At 35.9% G+C, this 16,541-nt stretch overlaps 1 protein-coding gene across 1 annotated transcript; it reads left to right on the top strand.

The window, feature by feature from the left end:
• The first annotated feature begins 3,638 nt into the window (after positions 1–3,638).
• LOC127870975 (uncharacterized) lies at positions 3,639–15,331 on the top strand. The gene is made up of 7 exons (XM_052413587.1): positions 3,639–3,698; positions 4,917–5,030; positions 7,046–7,127; positions 7,532–7,573; positions 9,542–9,673; positions 10,381–10,455; positions 12,177–15,331. The coding sequence occupies exons 1-7, from the start codon at positions 3,696–3,698 to the stop codon at positions 12,290–12,292; spliced, it is 564 nt and encodes a 187-aa protein (XP_052269547.1). The 5' UTR covers positions 3,639–3,695; the 3' UTR covers positions 12,293–15,331.
• Positions 15,332–16,541: the final 1,210 nt, after the last annotated feature.

The raw sequence follows: 16,541 nt of genomic DNA, 5'->3' as shown, positions 1-16,541 counted from the left end.
TTGGCCATTTGGGGAAATTTTTGCTTCGATTAAACAGCTCATTTGGGAAAAAATAGTGAATATATCATGCTTAAATAATTCAGTAGTTTTACAAATAAAATTTGTTTTTATTTGTTATTTGTCTCGTTATATAAACGATGCAATATTGGGCGTGTTCAACGTTTATTCAAGTACTGCATTTTTGTTTATTAGTTACAGTTACACTCTGAGATAAGAACTGAACAGTCAAAACCTTATAGCAGAATATTTTTTACCAAAACAAACACTGGTTAGTCACACAAGTTATAAGACACTTCATTCTTTACAAGAAAAAAAAATTTTTTTTTTGGAAGTTGGGACTTTTTTTAATATTTTTTGTTTTGGGATCGGGTCCGTTTGCTTTGGGAGTGCCTCCGTTTCCGAGGGCGCAGACAGTGCTGAAAACCCCCTGATTTTAGGTCCACTTTTCTCATTAAGTATCATGCTTTTGCATTCAAACTTGGTACACTTACTAACTATCAAGAGGGGACTGGGCAGGCAAAGTTAGATAACTCTGGCGTGCATTTTGACAGAATTATGTGCCCTTTTTATACTTAGAAATTGAAAATTTGGTTAAGTTTTGTGTTTAGGTCCACTTTATTCCGTAAGTATCAAAGCTATTGCTTTCATACTTGCAACACTTATTAACTATCATAGGGGACTGTGCAGGCAAAGTCATGCAACTCTGACTGGCATTCTGACGGAATTATGGCCCTTCATACTTAGAAAATTAAGATTTGGTTATGTGAATTTTGTGTTTAGATCCATTTTACTCTAAATGTATCAAGGTTATTGATTCTAACTTCAAATACTTTCATTCATGCTATCATGAGGGTACTGTACCTGGCAAGTTGAATTTTACCTTGACCTTTGAATGACCTTGACTCTCAAGGTCAAATTATTTAATTTTGCTAAATTGCCATAACTTTCTTTTATTTATGATTAGATTTGACTGATAATTTGACAAAACAACTCTTAACTACATACCACAATAGAGACTCCCCCACCTTATAAATGACCACCACACCCTTACACTATACCCCCTCCCCCCCACCACCACCCAGCCCATTTTATTTTTTTGTTCCCATTCACTATAGTGGGGGACATTTGGATTTTCCCCTGTTGGTCTGTTTCTCTGCCAACTTTAACATTTTTCAATCACTTTTGCTATATTGAAGAAAGCTACTTCATATTTGGCATGTATGTGTTTTTCATGGAGCTGCACATTTTGAGTGGTACTTTCTGATAATGGGGTTAAAATGAAGTGAATATCTGTTAACAGTTGCACTGCATAAGCATGAAATAATTTGCCTGGATTATTTCATTTATTTTTCTTACACATACTGCCTGATAGGGAATACATGTTATAAACATGACTTGCGAGTTTTTTCACACCTTTATTGACATTACACAACAGATTAACCAATGAGCTGTCGAAAGTCTTTTAACCTCTATGCCATTAAAATCTGTTAAATGGACGAATAAAGCAATTAAGCTGTGATCTTCGCCATCTTTGGTACCAGATTGCAGGAATTTCCAATTTCAGATCCAGTTTGCGAAGTCATTTTTTGCCAATTCCCAATGGGCAGAATATTTATTTATTAGGTTGTTTACAATGTTTTTATTGCAATATTTCTGCCCTAAATACATGTAATAAGAATTGTTGGGCCTCTTACAAGTAATAAACATAGTAGGGTCCCTATAAGAAATAAACATGTTTACACTAATTTTTCGGGTCTCATGTAAGTAATATTGTTGGGTCCCATATAAGAAATACTGTTGATGTCCCATATAAGAAGTATTGTAAAAAATATGTCAGGTACCATATAAGAAATATTGTTGGGTCCATATTAGAAGTATTGTTGGGTGCCATATACGAACATTGTTGGGTCCCATGTATAATAAGCATTGTAAGAAATATTGTCAGGTACCATATAAGAAATATTGTTGGGTCCTATAAGAATATTGCTGGGTCCCATTTTAGAAACGGGTTTTTTTACCTTCTATAACAGACGCCGAACTAGGCTGTTTGTTCCCCCTTCTGGTCAAAAAAATTCCACCTAAAAAAAAAAATATATTTATTTTAGCTCCATCTGGCCAGCGGGCTTAGTCATGGTCCTGTGTCCGTCGTGTGTCCGTGCGTGCGTTAACTTTTTCTTTAAACATCTTCTTCTTCTTCTTTTTACAGTTTGAGCACGAACAGTCCGTTTTTCACGATTTAAAACGGCCGTTTTTGTAAATATTCACGGACATGAAAGATTGTGAATTGGCCGTGTCAAAATTGTGAAATGTCCGTCCATGGCCAATCGCAAAGAAGGAAAAAAAGCCCTGAATCCACAACGAATACAATGACACAATACAACATAAAGCTAATTATGGCATGTTCACAGACATTCAAATATTTTGCAGAAATGCATTTGCCTTGTTATACATTTTTATACACGTATAATATGTACGTAAAAACGACACCCTTCTATTACTCATCATATTAAGGGTTGCGGCATGTGGATATTGTCTTTAACATCTTGAATGGCAAAAAGGGATATTTGTCCGTTAAATGAAGGATTTTTTGGCTGTTTTAAAGAATTTGAATTATAAATTGTTTATAAGTTTTTGTCACAGTGTATATGGGTCCTCTACCCCTCCAGTGCACATATTACTCCTCGTCAAATTTTTCTTGGTCATACGTGCACTGTTTGGGTAGAGGAACCAATATACACTGTAAACAAAAACTATAACTTATGATATACATAACAGCAAAACTTCAGTTGTAATGTCCAATATACTTTTCTGTAGATTTCAGTAAGACCCACCAATGGATAATAATATCAAGGCCCAACTGTTGACTATATATATTTATATATGTGGCGCGTTTTCTGAAAAAGGCCCCTTTTGTGTGAACGTCAAATAACGGAGAAGAAATGAACGTTGTGAAGATATGCATTATTTTCGACGTTTAAAAATTATTTTAGACAAACATCACACAAATTTAATCACTATGCTAATTCATTTATTTTAGAACGTGTAACATACAAATTGGCCATATTACATGTATAGTAATAAAAAACAGACAAAACTTCTTGCAAAATTATATCGTCAAAATAGTTGCATTGATATAAAAACATTTTTAGAGTTCACACAGCATCTCTTGAAATTATAGGTTTGAACAAGTTTTCATTTGATCATATAAAACGTGTACATTATCTGAATAGGAAAAGAACGAACTTTAAGAACATTTTAAAAACTCAATTTATTTTGTCACATTCATATGGCCTTTTTTTCTAAACCATGTCACGTAAACATAATAGCAAAACCTTCTGTTATCCAAGCCAATATATATTTTCTATAGATTTCAGCAAGACCCACCAATGGATAATAGACATACAAGACCCCACTGTTGACATTATATGTTTACAGTCATTAAGGCAACTGTTGAAGACACCCACAGTCTAGAATCTATACAGGAGTCAGAGCCTCTCATGATACAACATGCCAGTGTTGACTGTGCTGATCATATGCAATCTACAGGTTTCACTTTGGTTCTTTCAGAGTCCATGTCAACTGCTGACAGTGAAGAGCCAGGCAGTCTGACCCATGATAGGAAGGAGCCAAGTGAAGAGCCAGCCAGTCTGACCCCGATAGGAGGGAGCCAAGTGAAGAGCCAGCCAGTCTGACCCATGGTATTTCTGTTATCTGTTGGGCCTCTTACAAGTAATAAACATCGTAGGGTCCCATATAAGAAATAAACATGTTTACACTAATTTTCGGGTCTCATATAAGTAATATTGTTGGGTCCCATATAAGAAATACTGTTGAGTCTCATACATGTATAAGAAGTATTGTAAGAAATATTGTCAGGTACCATATAAGACATTCTTCAAAAGTTCCAAGGTTACTTTGTCATGGCGATTTGCCAATCATTGGTTCAGCATTTCTTACTTGCTGTCAATATACCTTGAGCGACCATTGCAGTCCTTTGTTTACTTTAGTCTTTGATACATAGATTTGTTATTTTATATTAAACTTTGCTGTTAAATCAAGAAATTGTTGTGTTGTTTTATATGCATGTATTGCTTTGGTTCGAATATGGCCATATTAAATGTATGCAAATGTGTTATCCTTGTCAAATAAAAAATCATTTCTTGAAACATTCAAGGTTCAATATTGAACTTTCTATTTATTATTCAGTACTTATTTTTTATTTTACAAACTGGTACAATCGTTCACAATTACTTCTAAAGTCTAGTTGTGCAAATATGGGATTGCTAAGCCATTTAAGAATTATGGTCTTTGTTTCATATCCCTGTACAGATGAGATATTGTGACCTGAAGGTTTCTTTATTATGGCACAATATTTATTTAGACTTTCAGCAATTATACTACATTCTCTTCCAGTTTAATGGCATACATACATACATGTATACTTCGGCTTTTATACAGAAATAAGTAATTATGTTGAATTTGCTTGCCATCAATTTGTGAATAAATTATAATAAAAACTTTTATGGAGACCTTTGATTTTGGCAGCTTTTGTATGACAGAAAATGGTTATCTGTGAGAACCCAATAATTGATTTTAAATTGTTAGACCCAATTGTTATATTTAACATAAATTTTGGCATATATACAGGAAGTAGCTATTTTCAAAATGGCGGATCATGTAAATACCAAACCATGTGTTGGCTTTTTCAGAATTAAACATTACAAAATTTTTGACTCTGTAAATGCATGGTGTGATTACAAGAATTTGGAGCACCATAATGACTACAACTATACAGATAAAAGCTTTCTTGTGTACATCTTTTCTGTAGAAGATGCAAAACAAATGTTAAATTGGCAGCAAACTGGAATGATGACTGCATATTTGTGAATATAATCAAGAATTAACATGCTTTATAGATTCTTGACATGACTCATGGTGAACTAAAATTGCTTGCAAAGCATCTGGGACATGATGTGAAGACCCACAAGGAATATTATCAGTTGTCTTCCAGTACCATGGAACTCTCAAAGGTATATATTTCATTAATAAAAATCTTTAAATTTTCCATACACAGATATTTGAAAAACTAAATGCTATATTGTAACTAAGAGGGCTAAAGAAAGAATAATTTAACAGGCAGCCACAGTAAGACCATATCTGATGTTGACTTTGACTAGTATGCTTTGCATTAATGGCTTTTTATGCCCCCCTGGATCGAATGAACGGGGGTATATTGTTTTTGGCTTGTCTTTCTTTGTATGTGTGTGCGTGTCAAGGTGTGTGTGTGTGTCCAAAACTTTTACCAAAACTTAAACGTTTGATCATAACTTTTGAAATATTGAAAACAGCAACTTGATATTTGGATTACATGCGTATCTCATGGACCTGCACATTTTGAGTGGTGAAAGGTCAATGTCATCCTTCAAGGTCAAAGGTCAAATAAAAAAAAGCGGCACAGTAGGGGCATTGTGTTTCTTACAAACACATCTCTTGTTGTGAGTGTGTTTTGTGCTACAACCAATGTCCATGCCAAGGTGTAAACTCTCCAGTTCATGTTATTGTTGTTTTGTCTATTTAGCCCTCATTGTCATACTGTTTAGTGTTGTCTGCTAATTTGTTGCCATTGTTGACTATTTTATATTATTGTGGCTTTTCTTCATTTATTCAATGGGAATTTTGGTCACTGACCAGCTTTTCATTAATTAAGTTCTTTTACCGAAATGGTATCAATAAATGCAATATCTAAAGGCATGTACATCACACAAGCTAGCATTAATATAAAGCGTAATTATACCCACTTACCTATGTGTAATGGGGGCTATATAAAAGTCACTTTGTCGGTCTGTCCCGAAATTTCATCCGATCTTCACCAAACTTGGTCACAAGTTGTATCTAGATGATGTCTAGGTCAAGTTTGAATATGGGTCATGCCTGGTAAAAAAACTAGGTCACAAGGTCACTTAGTGCTTTTAAACACAAAGTTTGTCTGGACCATAACTATTTCATTTATTGTTAGATTTTTAATTGACTTGGTTTTGATTTGTTCACCATCATGGGACCGTGTGTTGCGCGAAAGAATTGCGTCGATATCTCCAAGAACTTAGGTCAAGGTCACTTTTGGAGTTCAAGGGTAAAATGCTTGTCCGGGCCATAACTTTTGTCATTCATTGTGAGATTTTAAAATCATTTGGAACATTTGTTAACCATCATTGGAGGGTGTGTCGCGCAAAGAATTTCATCTTGTCCGGGCAATAACTGTGTTGTTCTTTTGAGATTTTAAAATCAGTTGGAACATTTCACCATCATTGGAAGGTGTGTTGTGCGAAAGAATTACGTCGATATCTCCAAGGTCAAGGTCACACTTTGAGTTCAAATGTCAAAAATGGCCATAAATGAGCTTTTCTGGGCCATAACTATGTAGTTCATTGTGAGATTTAAAAATCATTGGCACATTTGTTCACCGTCATATGACTTGTGTGTCACGTGAAAGAGTTACGTCAATATCTCGAAGGTCAAGGTCACACTTTGTTCAATGGTAAAAGAAGGCCATGAATGAGTTTGTCTGGGCCATAACTATGTTGTTCATTGTGAGATTTTAAAATCATGTGTTCACCGTTATGGATGGTGTTGTGGCAGGAAAGAATAATGTCGATATCTCCAAGGTCAAGGTCATGCTTTAAGTTCAAAGGTCAAAATGGCCATAAATGATAATGGCATAATAATTCTTAAAAATAGCCATTAATTAGATTCTCTTGTGTGGATGGGGCACGTGGGGGTATAGGTCACGTCTGTGACAAAGCTCTAGTTTCTTTAAGTGTTGTGGCAGATAATTGAGATTATATTATTTGTAGGGCTGTGTAATTTACAAATATGGTACTGTGCAGACTTTCACAAGCTGTCAACAAAATAGCATATGGCAACGTTTGTGTTCAATTATATTGATATTGAAATAAAAAGTGAGGTCAGGGAACTATGGATTGCTACTGTTGTTATGATGGAAGTATTGTTGACACTGGAATATTATGGTCTTCTTGAAATTTTATAGGTTGCCCTGATGTTGTATGCTGTTGAAAATGGTAAAGTCAATGAGTGGAAGGGAAGGCAGATGAAGGACATAGTAGTAGAAGGTTTGATTATAAGAATTTTATTAATATAATTCATTTTACTGAATTGGGATGGAGAATTTTTGTTACTTTCTCTCCTATGGCTGTCAGTAAATTCGACTGAATGATCATTCTTCAGAACAAAACAGAGCGCTTGAGAACAGACAAACGATGTAAAACATTGTTTGAAAGGCGGGGCCCTTGTTTTGGCCACGTTAATTCAATAAGTCTAAAATTTACGTGGTAAAAATAGGCAAACCTATTTTATGTGCCTTGAAATTGTTTATCCTCTTAAAGAAATGCTAATGCAACAAAATACTTTTTAACAACCTTGAAGTATTGAAAATATTTACTGTCGTATCAAGAGTGACTTCTGGTTATTTTTTTTCTAAATAGTTATTTCTAAAATAAAAAATCATTTTTTACAGATTTACCTCTTCCAATTGAAGACGAAGATGGCCATCAAGAAGGTAAAATAGTTATTTATACCCATGATAGATCATTGGCCACTGTTCATTTGTATTATGAAAGTGGTCCATAACAGAGTCATTGTTATGGTAGCCCATTAAAAAAAAAGGAAGTATAGGAATACCTTTAGATTTGGACACCTTATGAAATAGTTTATATGCTCAATTAGACATTTCTGTTTCTGAGTTATTTTAATGATTTAAAGGATAAATAACTTACTTGCAAGTATGAAGATTTTCTGATTTAAATTGTAAGCAGGTCTTATAACATATTTTAGTGGGGGATATGTGTGTTGTTATTTTGTGTACATCTCATACCTTATACCGAAAAGCATAAAAAAACACTTTTAGAAGTGCTTTTGGAAAACAAAACATTTCCTTTGGTATTTCTATTATCATATAATAAAGGCCCACCTATTGATGATAAAGACATGACCCAACTGTAGACTATATATTCTAGTACAATTTTCTGTTGTCCAAGCCAATATATATTTATGCCACCCTTCGAAGAAGAGGGGGTATTTTGCTTTGCACATGTCGGTCGGTCTGTCGGTCGGTTCGTGAACCAGGTGGTTTCCGGATGATAACTCAAGAACGCTTTGGGTTAGGATCATGAAACTTCATAGGTACATTGATCATGACTTGCAGATGACCCCTATTGATTTTGAGGTCACTAGGTCAAAGGTCAAGGTCACAGTGACCCGAAATAGTAAAATGGTTTCTGGATGATAACTCAAGAACGCATACGCCTAGGATCATGAAACTTCATGGGTAGATTGATCATGACTCGCAAATGACCCCTATAGATTTTGAGGTCAAAGGTCAAGGTCACGGTGACCCAAAATAGTAAAATGGTTTCCGGATGATAACTCAAAAACGCATACGACTAGGATCATGAAACTTCATGGGTAGATTGATCATTACTCGCAGATGACCCCTATTGATTTTTAGGTCACTAGGTCAAAGGTCAAGGTCACGGTGACCCGAAATATTAAAATGGTTTTCGGATGATAACTCAAGAAAGCATATGCCTAGGATCATGAAACTTCATAGGTAGATTGATCATGACTCGCAGATGACCCCTATTGATTTTGAGGTCACTAGGTCAAAGGTCAAGGTCACAGTGACCCGAAATAGTAAAATGGTTTCTGGATGATAACTCAAGAACGCATACGCCTAGGATCATGAAACTTCATGGGTAGATTGATCATTACTTGCAGATGACCCCTATAGATTTTGAGGTCAAAGGTCAAGGTCACGGTGACCCGAAATAGTAAAATGGTTTCCGGATGATAACTCAAGAACGCATACGGCTAGGATCATAAACTTCATGGGTAGATTGATCATTACTCGCAGATGACCCCTATTGATTTTGAGGTCACTAGGTCAAAGGTCAAGGTCACGGTGACCCGAAATATTAAAATGGTTTTCGGATGATAACTCAAGAAAGCATATGCCTAGGATCATGAAACTTCATAGGTAGATTGATCATGACTCGCAGATGACCCCTATTGATTTTGAGGTCACAAGGTCAAAGGTCAAGGTCACGGTGACCCGAAATAGTAAAATGATTTTCGGATGATAACTCAAGAACGCTTTTGCCTAGGATCATGACACTTCATAAGTACATTGATCGTGACTCGCAGATGACCCCTATTGATTTTCAGGTCACTAGGTCAAAGGTCAAGGTCACAGTGACAAAAAACGTATTCACACAACGGCTGCCACTACAACGGACAGCCCATATGGGGGGCATGCATGTTTTCTATAGATTTCAGCAAGACCCACCAATGGATAATAGACATACAAGACCCCACTGTTGACATTATATGTTTACAGGCATTGAGGCAACTGTTGAAGACACCCACAGTCTAGAATCTATACAGGAGTCAGAGCCTCTCATGATACAACATGCCAGTGTTGACTGTGCTGATCATATGCAATCTACAGGTTTCACTTTGGTTCTTTCAGAGTCCATGTCAACTGCTGACAGTGAAGAGCCAGGCAGTCTGACCAATGATAGGAGGGAGCCAAGTGAAGAGCCAGCCAGTCTGACCCATGATAGGAGGGAGCCAAGTGAAGAGCCAGCCAGTCTGACCCATGGTATTTCTGTTGTCATATAATAAAGGCCCATCTATTGATGATAAAGACATGACCCAACTGTAGACTATATATTCTAGTACAATTTTCTGTTGTCCAAGCCAATATATATTTATGCCACCCTTCGAAGAAGAGGGGGTATATTGCTTTGCTCATGTCGATCGGTCCGTCTGTCAACCAGGTGGTTGTCATACGATTACTCAAGAACGCTTGGGCCTAGGATCATGAAACTTCATAGGTACATTGATCATGACTTGCAGATGACCCCTATTGATTTTGAGGTCAAAAGGTCAAGGTCACGGTAACCCAAAATAGTAAAATGATTTTCCGATGATAACTCAAGAACGCTTTTGCCTAGGATCATGACACTTCATAGGTACATTGATCGTGACTTGCAGATGACCCCTATTGATTATCAGGTCACTAGGTCAAAGGTCAAGGTCACAGTGACAAAAAACGTATTCACACAATGGCTGCCACCCATATGGGGGGCATGCATGTTTTCTATAGATTTCAGCAAGATCCACCAATGGATAATAGACATACAAGACCCCACTGTTGACATTATATGTTTACAGTCATTGAGGCAACTGTTGAAGACACCCACAGTCTAGAATCTGTACAGGAGTCAGAGCCTCTCATGATACAACATGCCAGTGTTGACTGTGCTGATCATATGCAATCTACAGGTTTCACTTTGGTTCTTTCAGAGTCCATGTCAACTGCTGACAGTGAAGGGCCAGCCAGTCTGACCCATGATGAAATGAGGCAGCCAAATCCTCAAGGTATGAACTAAATTTGAAGACGGGTTTCTCTGCATTTTCTATCATTATGTGACAGAGTCTTATGTCATGACTGTATTAAAGTAAATGAGTAGTCCAAGTCAAGTGTGATGCTCTAGACGACCTCCTCTGTGATCTACAGGGTTACAACAATGTGCTTGTAAAAGTCCTTGTAAAGTACAAAGTAGGCAGTTTGCTATGAAAGTTAATGTTTAGTACTTGTTCTTCCAAGAAATGATAGTTCTGCGAACTGTCAGTTCTTATATGTGTGAAAAATTGTTTTAAACTGGTGTTAAAACAGTTTCAGTTAGTTCATTTTACCTCCGAACATGTTCAGGTTTTGTGCATTTTTATCAGGAAAACCTTGCTCTACAATATTCAATCATTGTATCACTTGCAGTGTTCTGCCGTGAAATTTTACTGTTGGGGACCCTTTAGGATTACAAAAGTGGGGACAAAAAGAAAAAATATGGGGACACAGAAATATTTTTGTAGCAGAATTAAATGTGTGGAAACTAATAACCTTTAACTTGAACTTTTAAACGTGCTTAAACTTCTTACAGTCAGGTTGTAACATTGTTATTAAAACTGGAACATTCAAAAAACTTTTTAACACTGTCAAACAGTTGTCAACATATTTACAAAACTTTGAACAGATTTATGGTCATTGGACTCCGCATGTCAAAGTACTTGTTCGATAATTAGAAATACCGATAGTAAAGGCGTTTTCTTTTTTGCTTTATGCACAATCTGCATGTCATTTTGTTGTTGTCAAACAGTGACCAAGGACATTTTTGAAGCCAATTTTCTTGGAATGTACGTTTAGGGGCAGACTTTTTTCGTAATTGCTAAACGATGTTGGGACTTGGGAAGACTCTGTTGGGTTGTTAATATTATTGTCATATTTTCTAATTTTACTTGCCGGAGGAAAAAAAATAAATGGATTTTGTTTTCTTTGGCCTGTCACTTTAAGCCATTTTGATAGGTTCGGAAATTTCCTTGATATCTGATTGGTTGTTATAATCTTAACTTACCAATGAAATAGAGTGTTAATATTAAATAAATTAACCATTGGCTGCGAAATGACGTCATGTCCAATGAAATAGTTTGTTCTGGTTACACATTCACTCGATTACTTTACCGACTTACAAATTGAATCGATTAGTTTTTATTTCTAATTCATGTGCGCCTGCGGACCCATATACAGAAAACGGGTGGGGACAAATATTTGTTTTTTGCGACAATAACACAAGGGCGCATCCACGGCAGAACACTGACTTGTTATGTTGATACTTTGTGTGCAAGGATCAATTCAGTAGAAAAGTCAACAAAATAAAGGGCTTACAGTCACTGAACAAATGAGTTTGCTGCTTAGAGTGTATATTTTTCCCAAAAATATTTGAAAATTTCCCCTCTTGGAAGTGTAGTTCAATTTTAAATCCTCGTTTAAATAATTCACAGAAAAGCCAAAAAATGTTGATCTTTGAACATAAACATAACATGTTGATGACAAAAAAAGTTGGAATAATGTTTTTCTCTCTGTGTATGGTGAATTATGGTGTTACAACTTGATTTTGTATGTTACTTGCTTAGCATTGAAATTTCCCCTTTTACACGTGAATTATCCCCCTCTCAGGGGACCCGACCCCTTTCCCCCAAAACTGAAGAAAACACTGACATGATACTCATTGCTATTTTATTTTTTATATCTATTCTTGTTTTAGGGACAGGGACAAGAAAAGGAATGAAACGAAAGTGGGCCAGCGAAGAGAACATATGTTTCATGAACTTTTTTAGAGATGAATTAAGAGAAAAAAAATGCCATCTGGCTCAAAAATAATGGGGTCCCTAAAAATACTTACCTGAAGAACAGTGGCCCAGATAAGGGCAAGGGTCCATAACATTATTATGGAAAAACAAAAATGGAAAAAGAATTGTTGAATTGTGGAATATGTTTATGCCCCTGGTAGGGTGGCATATAGCAGTTGAACTGTCCGTCAGTCAGTCAGTCTGTCCATCTGGCCGAAAACTTAAATGGCCATAACTTTTTCAATATTGAACATAGCAACTTGATATTTATACCCCTATTACAATTGGTAATGGGGGCTATATAGGAGTCACGTTTGTCGGTCTGTCCCGATATTTCATCCGATCTTCACCAAACTTGGTCAGTAGTTGTATGTAGATAATGTCTAGGTCAAGTTTGAATATGGATCATGCCAGGTCAAAAACTAGGTCATGGGGTCACTTAGTATGTTTTAAACTGTAAGTTTGTACGGACCATAGCTATGTTATTTATCGTTACATTTTTAAATGACTCGGTACATTTGTTCACCATCATGGAACGGTGTGTCGTGTTAAAAAAAATTACGTCAATATCTCAAAGGTCAAGGTCACACTTGAGAGTTCAAAGGTCAAATGCTTGGCCGGGCCATAGCTTTGTTTTTTATTGTGAGATTTTAAAATCATTTGGCACATTTGTTCACCATCATTGAACAGTGTGTCGGGCGAAAGAATTACGTCGATATTTCCAAGAACAAGGGCACAATTTGAGTTTAAAGGTAAAAAATGGCCATAATTGAGCTTGTCTGGGCAATAACTATGTTGTTTATTGTGCGATTTTAAAATCGTTGGCTCTTTTGTTCACCATCATTTGACAGTGTGTCGCGCGAAAGAATTACGTCGATATCTTCAAACTCAAGTTCGTAGTTTTAGTTCAAAGGTCAAAAATGGCAATAAATTATCTTGTCTGGGCCATAAATATGTCATTCATTGTAAGATTTTAAAATGACTCTGTACATCAATTTTGTTCAAAGTCATTGGAAGGCTTGTCATGTGAAACAATTCAAGAGTTCAAAGGTCAAAATGGCTATAAATGATAATGGCATAATGATTCTTAAAAAATCGCCATAAATTGTATTATCTTGTTTTGTGAAGACAGCATACAAAATAGTCTGTGTCAATGCGTTATGTGGGGGTATATGTCACGTCTGTGACAAAGCTCCAGTTGGCATGCATGTGCATCTTGTGAAGCTGCACATATTGAGTGGTGAAAAGTGAAGGTCAAGGTAATCCTTCAAGGTTAAATGTTAAATATATTGCTTCTGTCCGTCCGTCTGAAAACTTTAAAATTGGCCATAACTTTTGAGCTCACCTGAGTGCAACATGCTCATGGTGAGCTTTTGTGATTGCCTTTTGTCCGTTGTGCGTTGTATGTCGTCAACATTTTGCCTTGTGAACACTCTAGATGCCACATTTATTGTCTGATCTTCATGAAATTTTGCAGAACATTTGTCACATTGATACCTCGACTGAGTTCGAAACTGGGTCATGCTGGGTCAAAAATTAGGTCACTAGGTCAAAAAAAAAACAAAAAAACTTGTGAACACTGTAGAAGTCCAATCTTCATGTAACTTTGTCAAAATGTTTGTCTAAGTGATATTTTGGTTGAGTTAAAAATTGGTTCCGGTCCGTTGAAAAACATGGCCGCCAGGGGCGGGGCAGTTTTCCTTATATGGCTATAGAGAAACCTTGTGAACACTTTAGAAGTCAAAATGTTTGCCTAATCATCATGAAACTTGGTCAAAACATTGGTTTTATTTATATTTTGGACGAGTTCGAAAATGGTCCAGATCAGTGAAAAAACATGGCCGCCAAGGGGCGGGGGAGTTTTCCTTATGTCTTTAGTTAAACATTGCTAACACTCTAGAGGCCACATTTATTGTCCATTCTTCATGAAATTTGGTCAGAAGTTTGGTCTCAATGATATCTTAGACGAGCTGAAAATGGTTACGTTTGCTTGAAAAACATGGCTGCCAAAGGGCGGGGCATTTTTCCTTATATGGCTATATATGGCTATAGTAAAACGTTGTGAACACTCTAGAGGCCACATTTATTGTCCAATCTTCATGAAATTTGGTCAGAATATTTGTCTCATTAATATCTTGGATGGGTTTGAAAATGGTTATGTTTGCTTGAAAAACATGGCTGCCAAGGGGCGGGGCATTTTTCCTTATAAAAATGGCTATTGTAAAATCTTGTTAACACTCTTGAGGCCACATTTATTTTCCGATCTTCATGAAACTTGGTCAGAATATTCATCCCATATAATATCGTAGACAAGTTAAAAAATGATGCTGGTTGGTTGAAAAACATGTCCGCCAGGGGGTGGGGCATTTTACCTAATATGGCTATAGTAAAACTTTGTTAACACTCTATAGGCCACATTTATTTTCTTATCTTCATGAAACTTGGTCAGAAGATTTGTCCTAATGATATCTTGGATTAGTTCAAAAATAGTTTTGTTTGCTTAAAAAACATGGCCACCAGGGGGCGGGGCATTTTTCCTAATATGGTTATGTATCATGCTTTACTAAAACATTGTTAACACTCTGTAGGCCACATTTATTTTCCGATTATTATGAAACTTGGTCAGATGATTTGTCCAAATGATATCTTGGATGAGTTCAAAAATGGTTCTAGTTGGTGAAAAAACATGGCCACTAAGGGGCGTGGCATTTTTCCTTATATGGCTAAAGTAAAACCCTGTTAAAACTCTAGAAGCCATATTTATTGTACGATCATCATGACACTTTGTCAGAAGATTTGTCCCAATGATATTTGGACAAGTTTGAAATTGGTTCCAGTTGCTAAGAAAAACATGGCCACCAGTGGGCGGGGCATTTTTCCTTATATGGACTTATGAATCTTCTTGAAACTTTGTCAGTATATTAGTTTAAATGATATCTTGGATGTGTATTTCACGTTGACATTTGAAGCTTTAACTTTGTATGATTCTAAATATGTGTCAATGCTGTCAGTTGAATTTTGCAATATGAAGTTTTACATTTTTTGTAGATTAAATAATTTGTAAAATGTTGCAGTTTCGTCAATCAGTTTTATAAGATATTGAGCTTTAAATATGATGCAGATTGTAAGATTCTTAATATCTTTCAATATTGTGGATAAGTTTTTGAGATATCAAGCTTTGAGTTTTATGCAAATTGTATGATTTTAAAATGTTTCAATGGTGTTGATCAGTGTAATGAAGATTGCATAATTTTTATGCTTTAATTCTGTCTATTGGTTTTCAAAATGAAAGACTTTGATTTTGTAAGTGCACTTTTATCTCCTGAAAGATTCTTTTCTAGTGTTTAGTTTATATTTTAAGGCTGTTTGCAAACTCGAAGTGAAAACAGTTCTATTACAATTTGGTAAGGACATGACATTGCATATCTGATTTTAAAATGTACTTTGCTGGCAACGTGTAATTTTCTGAAATGTCTTAGTAAGACTGTTGTTTGCAATCAAAAGGTCTGTGCTTCAAATACAGGGTAATGCATGTTTTTTGTCCAAATTTATGGCGATTCAGACATTGTTCTATGTAAATTTGGGGTTTGCTTGAAGGTTCAGTCTATTTTTATGTCCCTCACTATAGTAGTGGGGGACATATTGTTTTTGTCCTGTCTGTTGGTTGGTTGGTTGGTTGATCTGTTTACGCCAACTTTAACATTTGCAATAACTTTTGCAATATTGAAGATAGCAACTTGATATTTGGCATGCATATGTATCTCATAGAGCTGCACATTTTAATTTTCTGAAAGGTCAAGGTCAGAGGTCAAATATATATTTGGCCAAAATCGCTCATTTTATGAATGCTTTTGCAATATTGAAGATAGCAACTTCATATTTGGCAAGCATGTGTATCTCATGGAGCTGCACATTTTGAGTGGTGAAAGGTCAAGGTCATAATTCAATGTCATAGGTCGAATATATGGCTTCAAAGCGGCGCAGTAAGGGGGATTGTGTTTTACGAACACAGCTCTTGTTGTTAACTGCCTTTTTAGTCCCTTACCAGTGTTTCACTAAAGTCCGTGTACTTTGGACTCATTTCAAGTTGACATTTGAAGCTTTAACTTTGTATGATTCTAAATATGTGTCAATGCTGTCGGTTGAATTTTGAAATATGAAGTTTTTCATTTTTTGTAGATTAAATAATTTGTAAAATGTTGCAGTTTAGTCAATCAGTTTTATAAGATATTGAGCTTTAGTTATGATGCAGATTGTAAGATTCTTAATATCTTTCAATA

The sequence above is a fragment of the Dreissena polymorpha genome, chromosome 3 (genome assembly GCF_020536995.1).
Source record: "Dreissena polymorpha isolate Duluth1 chromosome 3, UMN_Dpol_1.0, whole genome shotgun sequence".
NCBI lineage: Eukaryota > Metazoa > Mollusca > Bivalvia > Myida > Dreissenidae > Dreissena > Dreissena polymorpha.
Note: the sequence above shows the minus strand (reverse complement) of the source record. Positions and strands in the feature narration are given on the sequence as shown.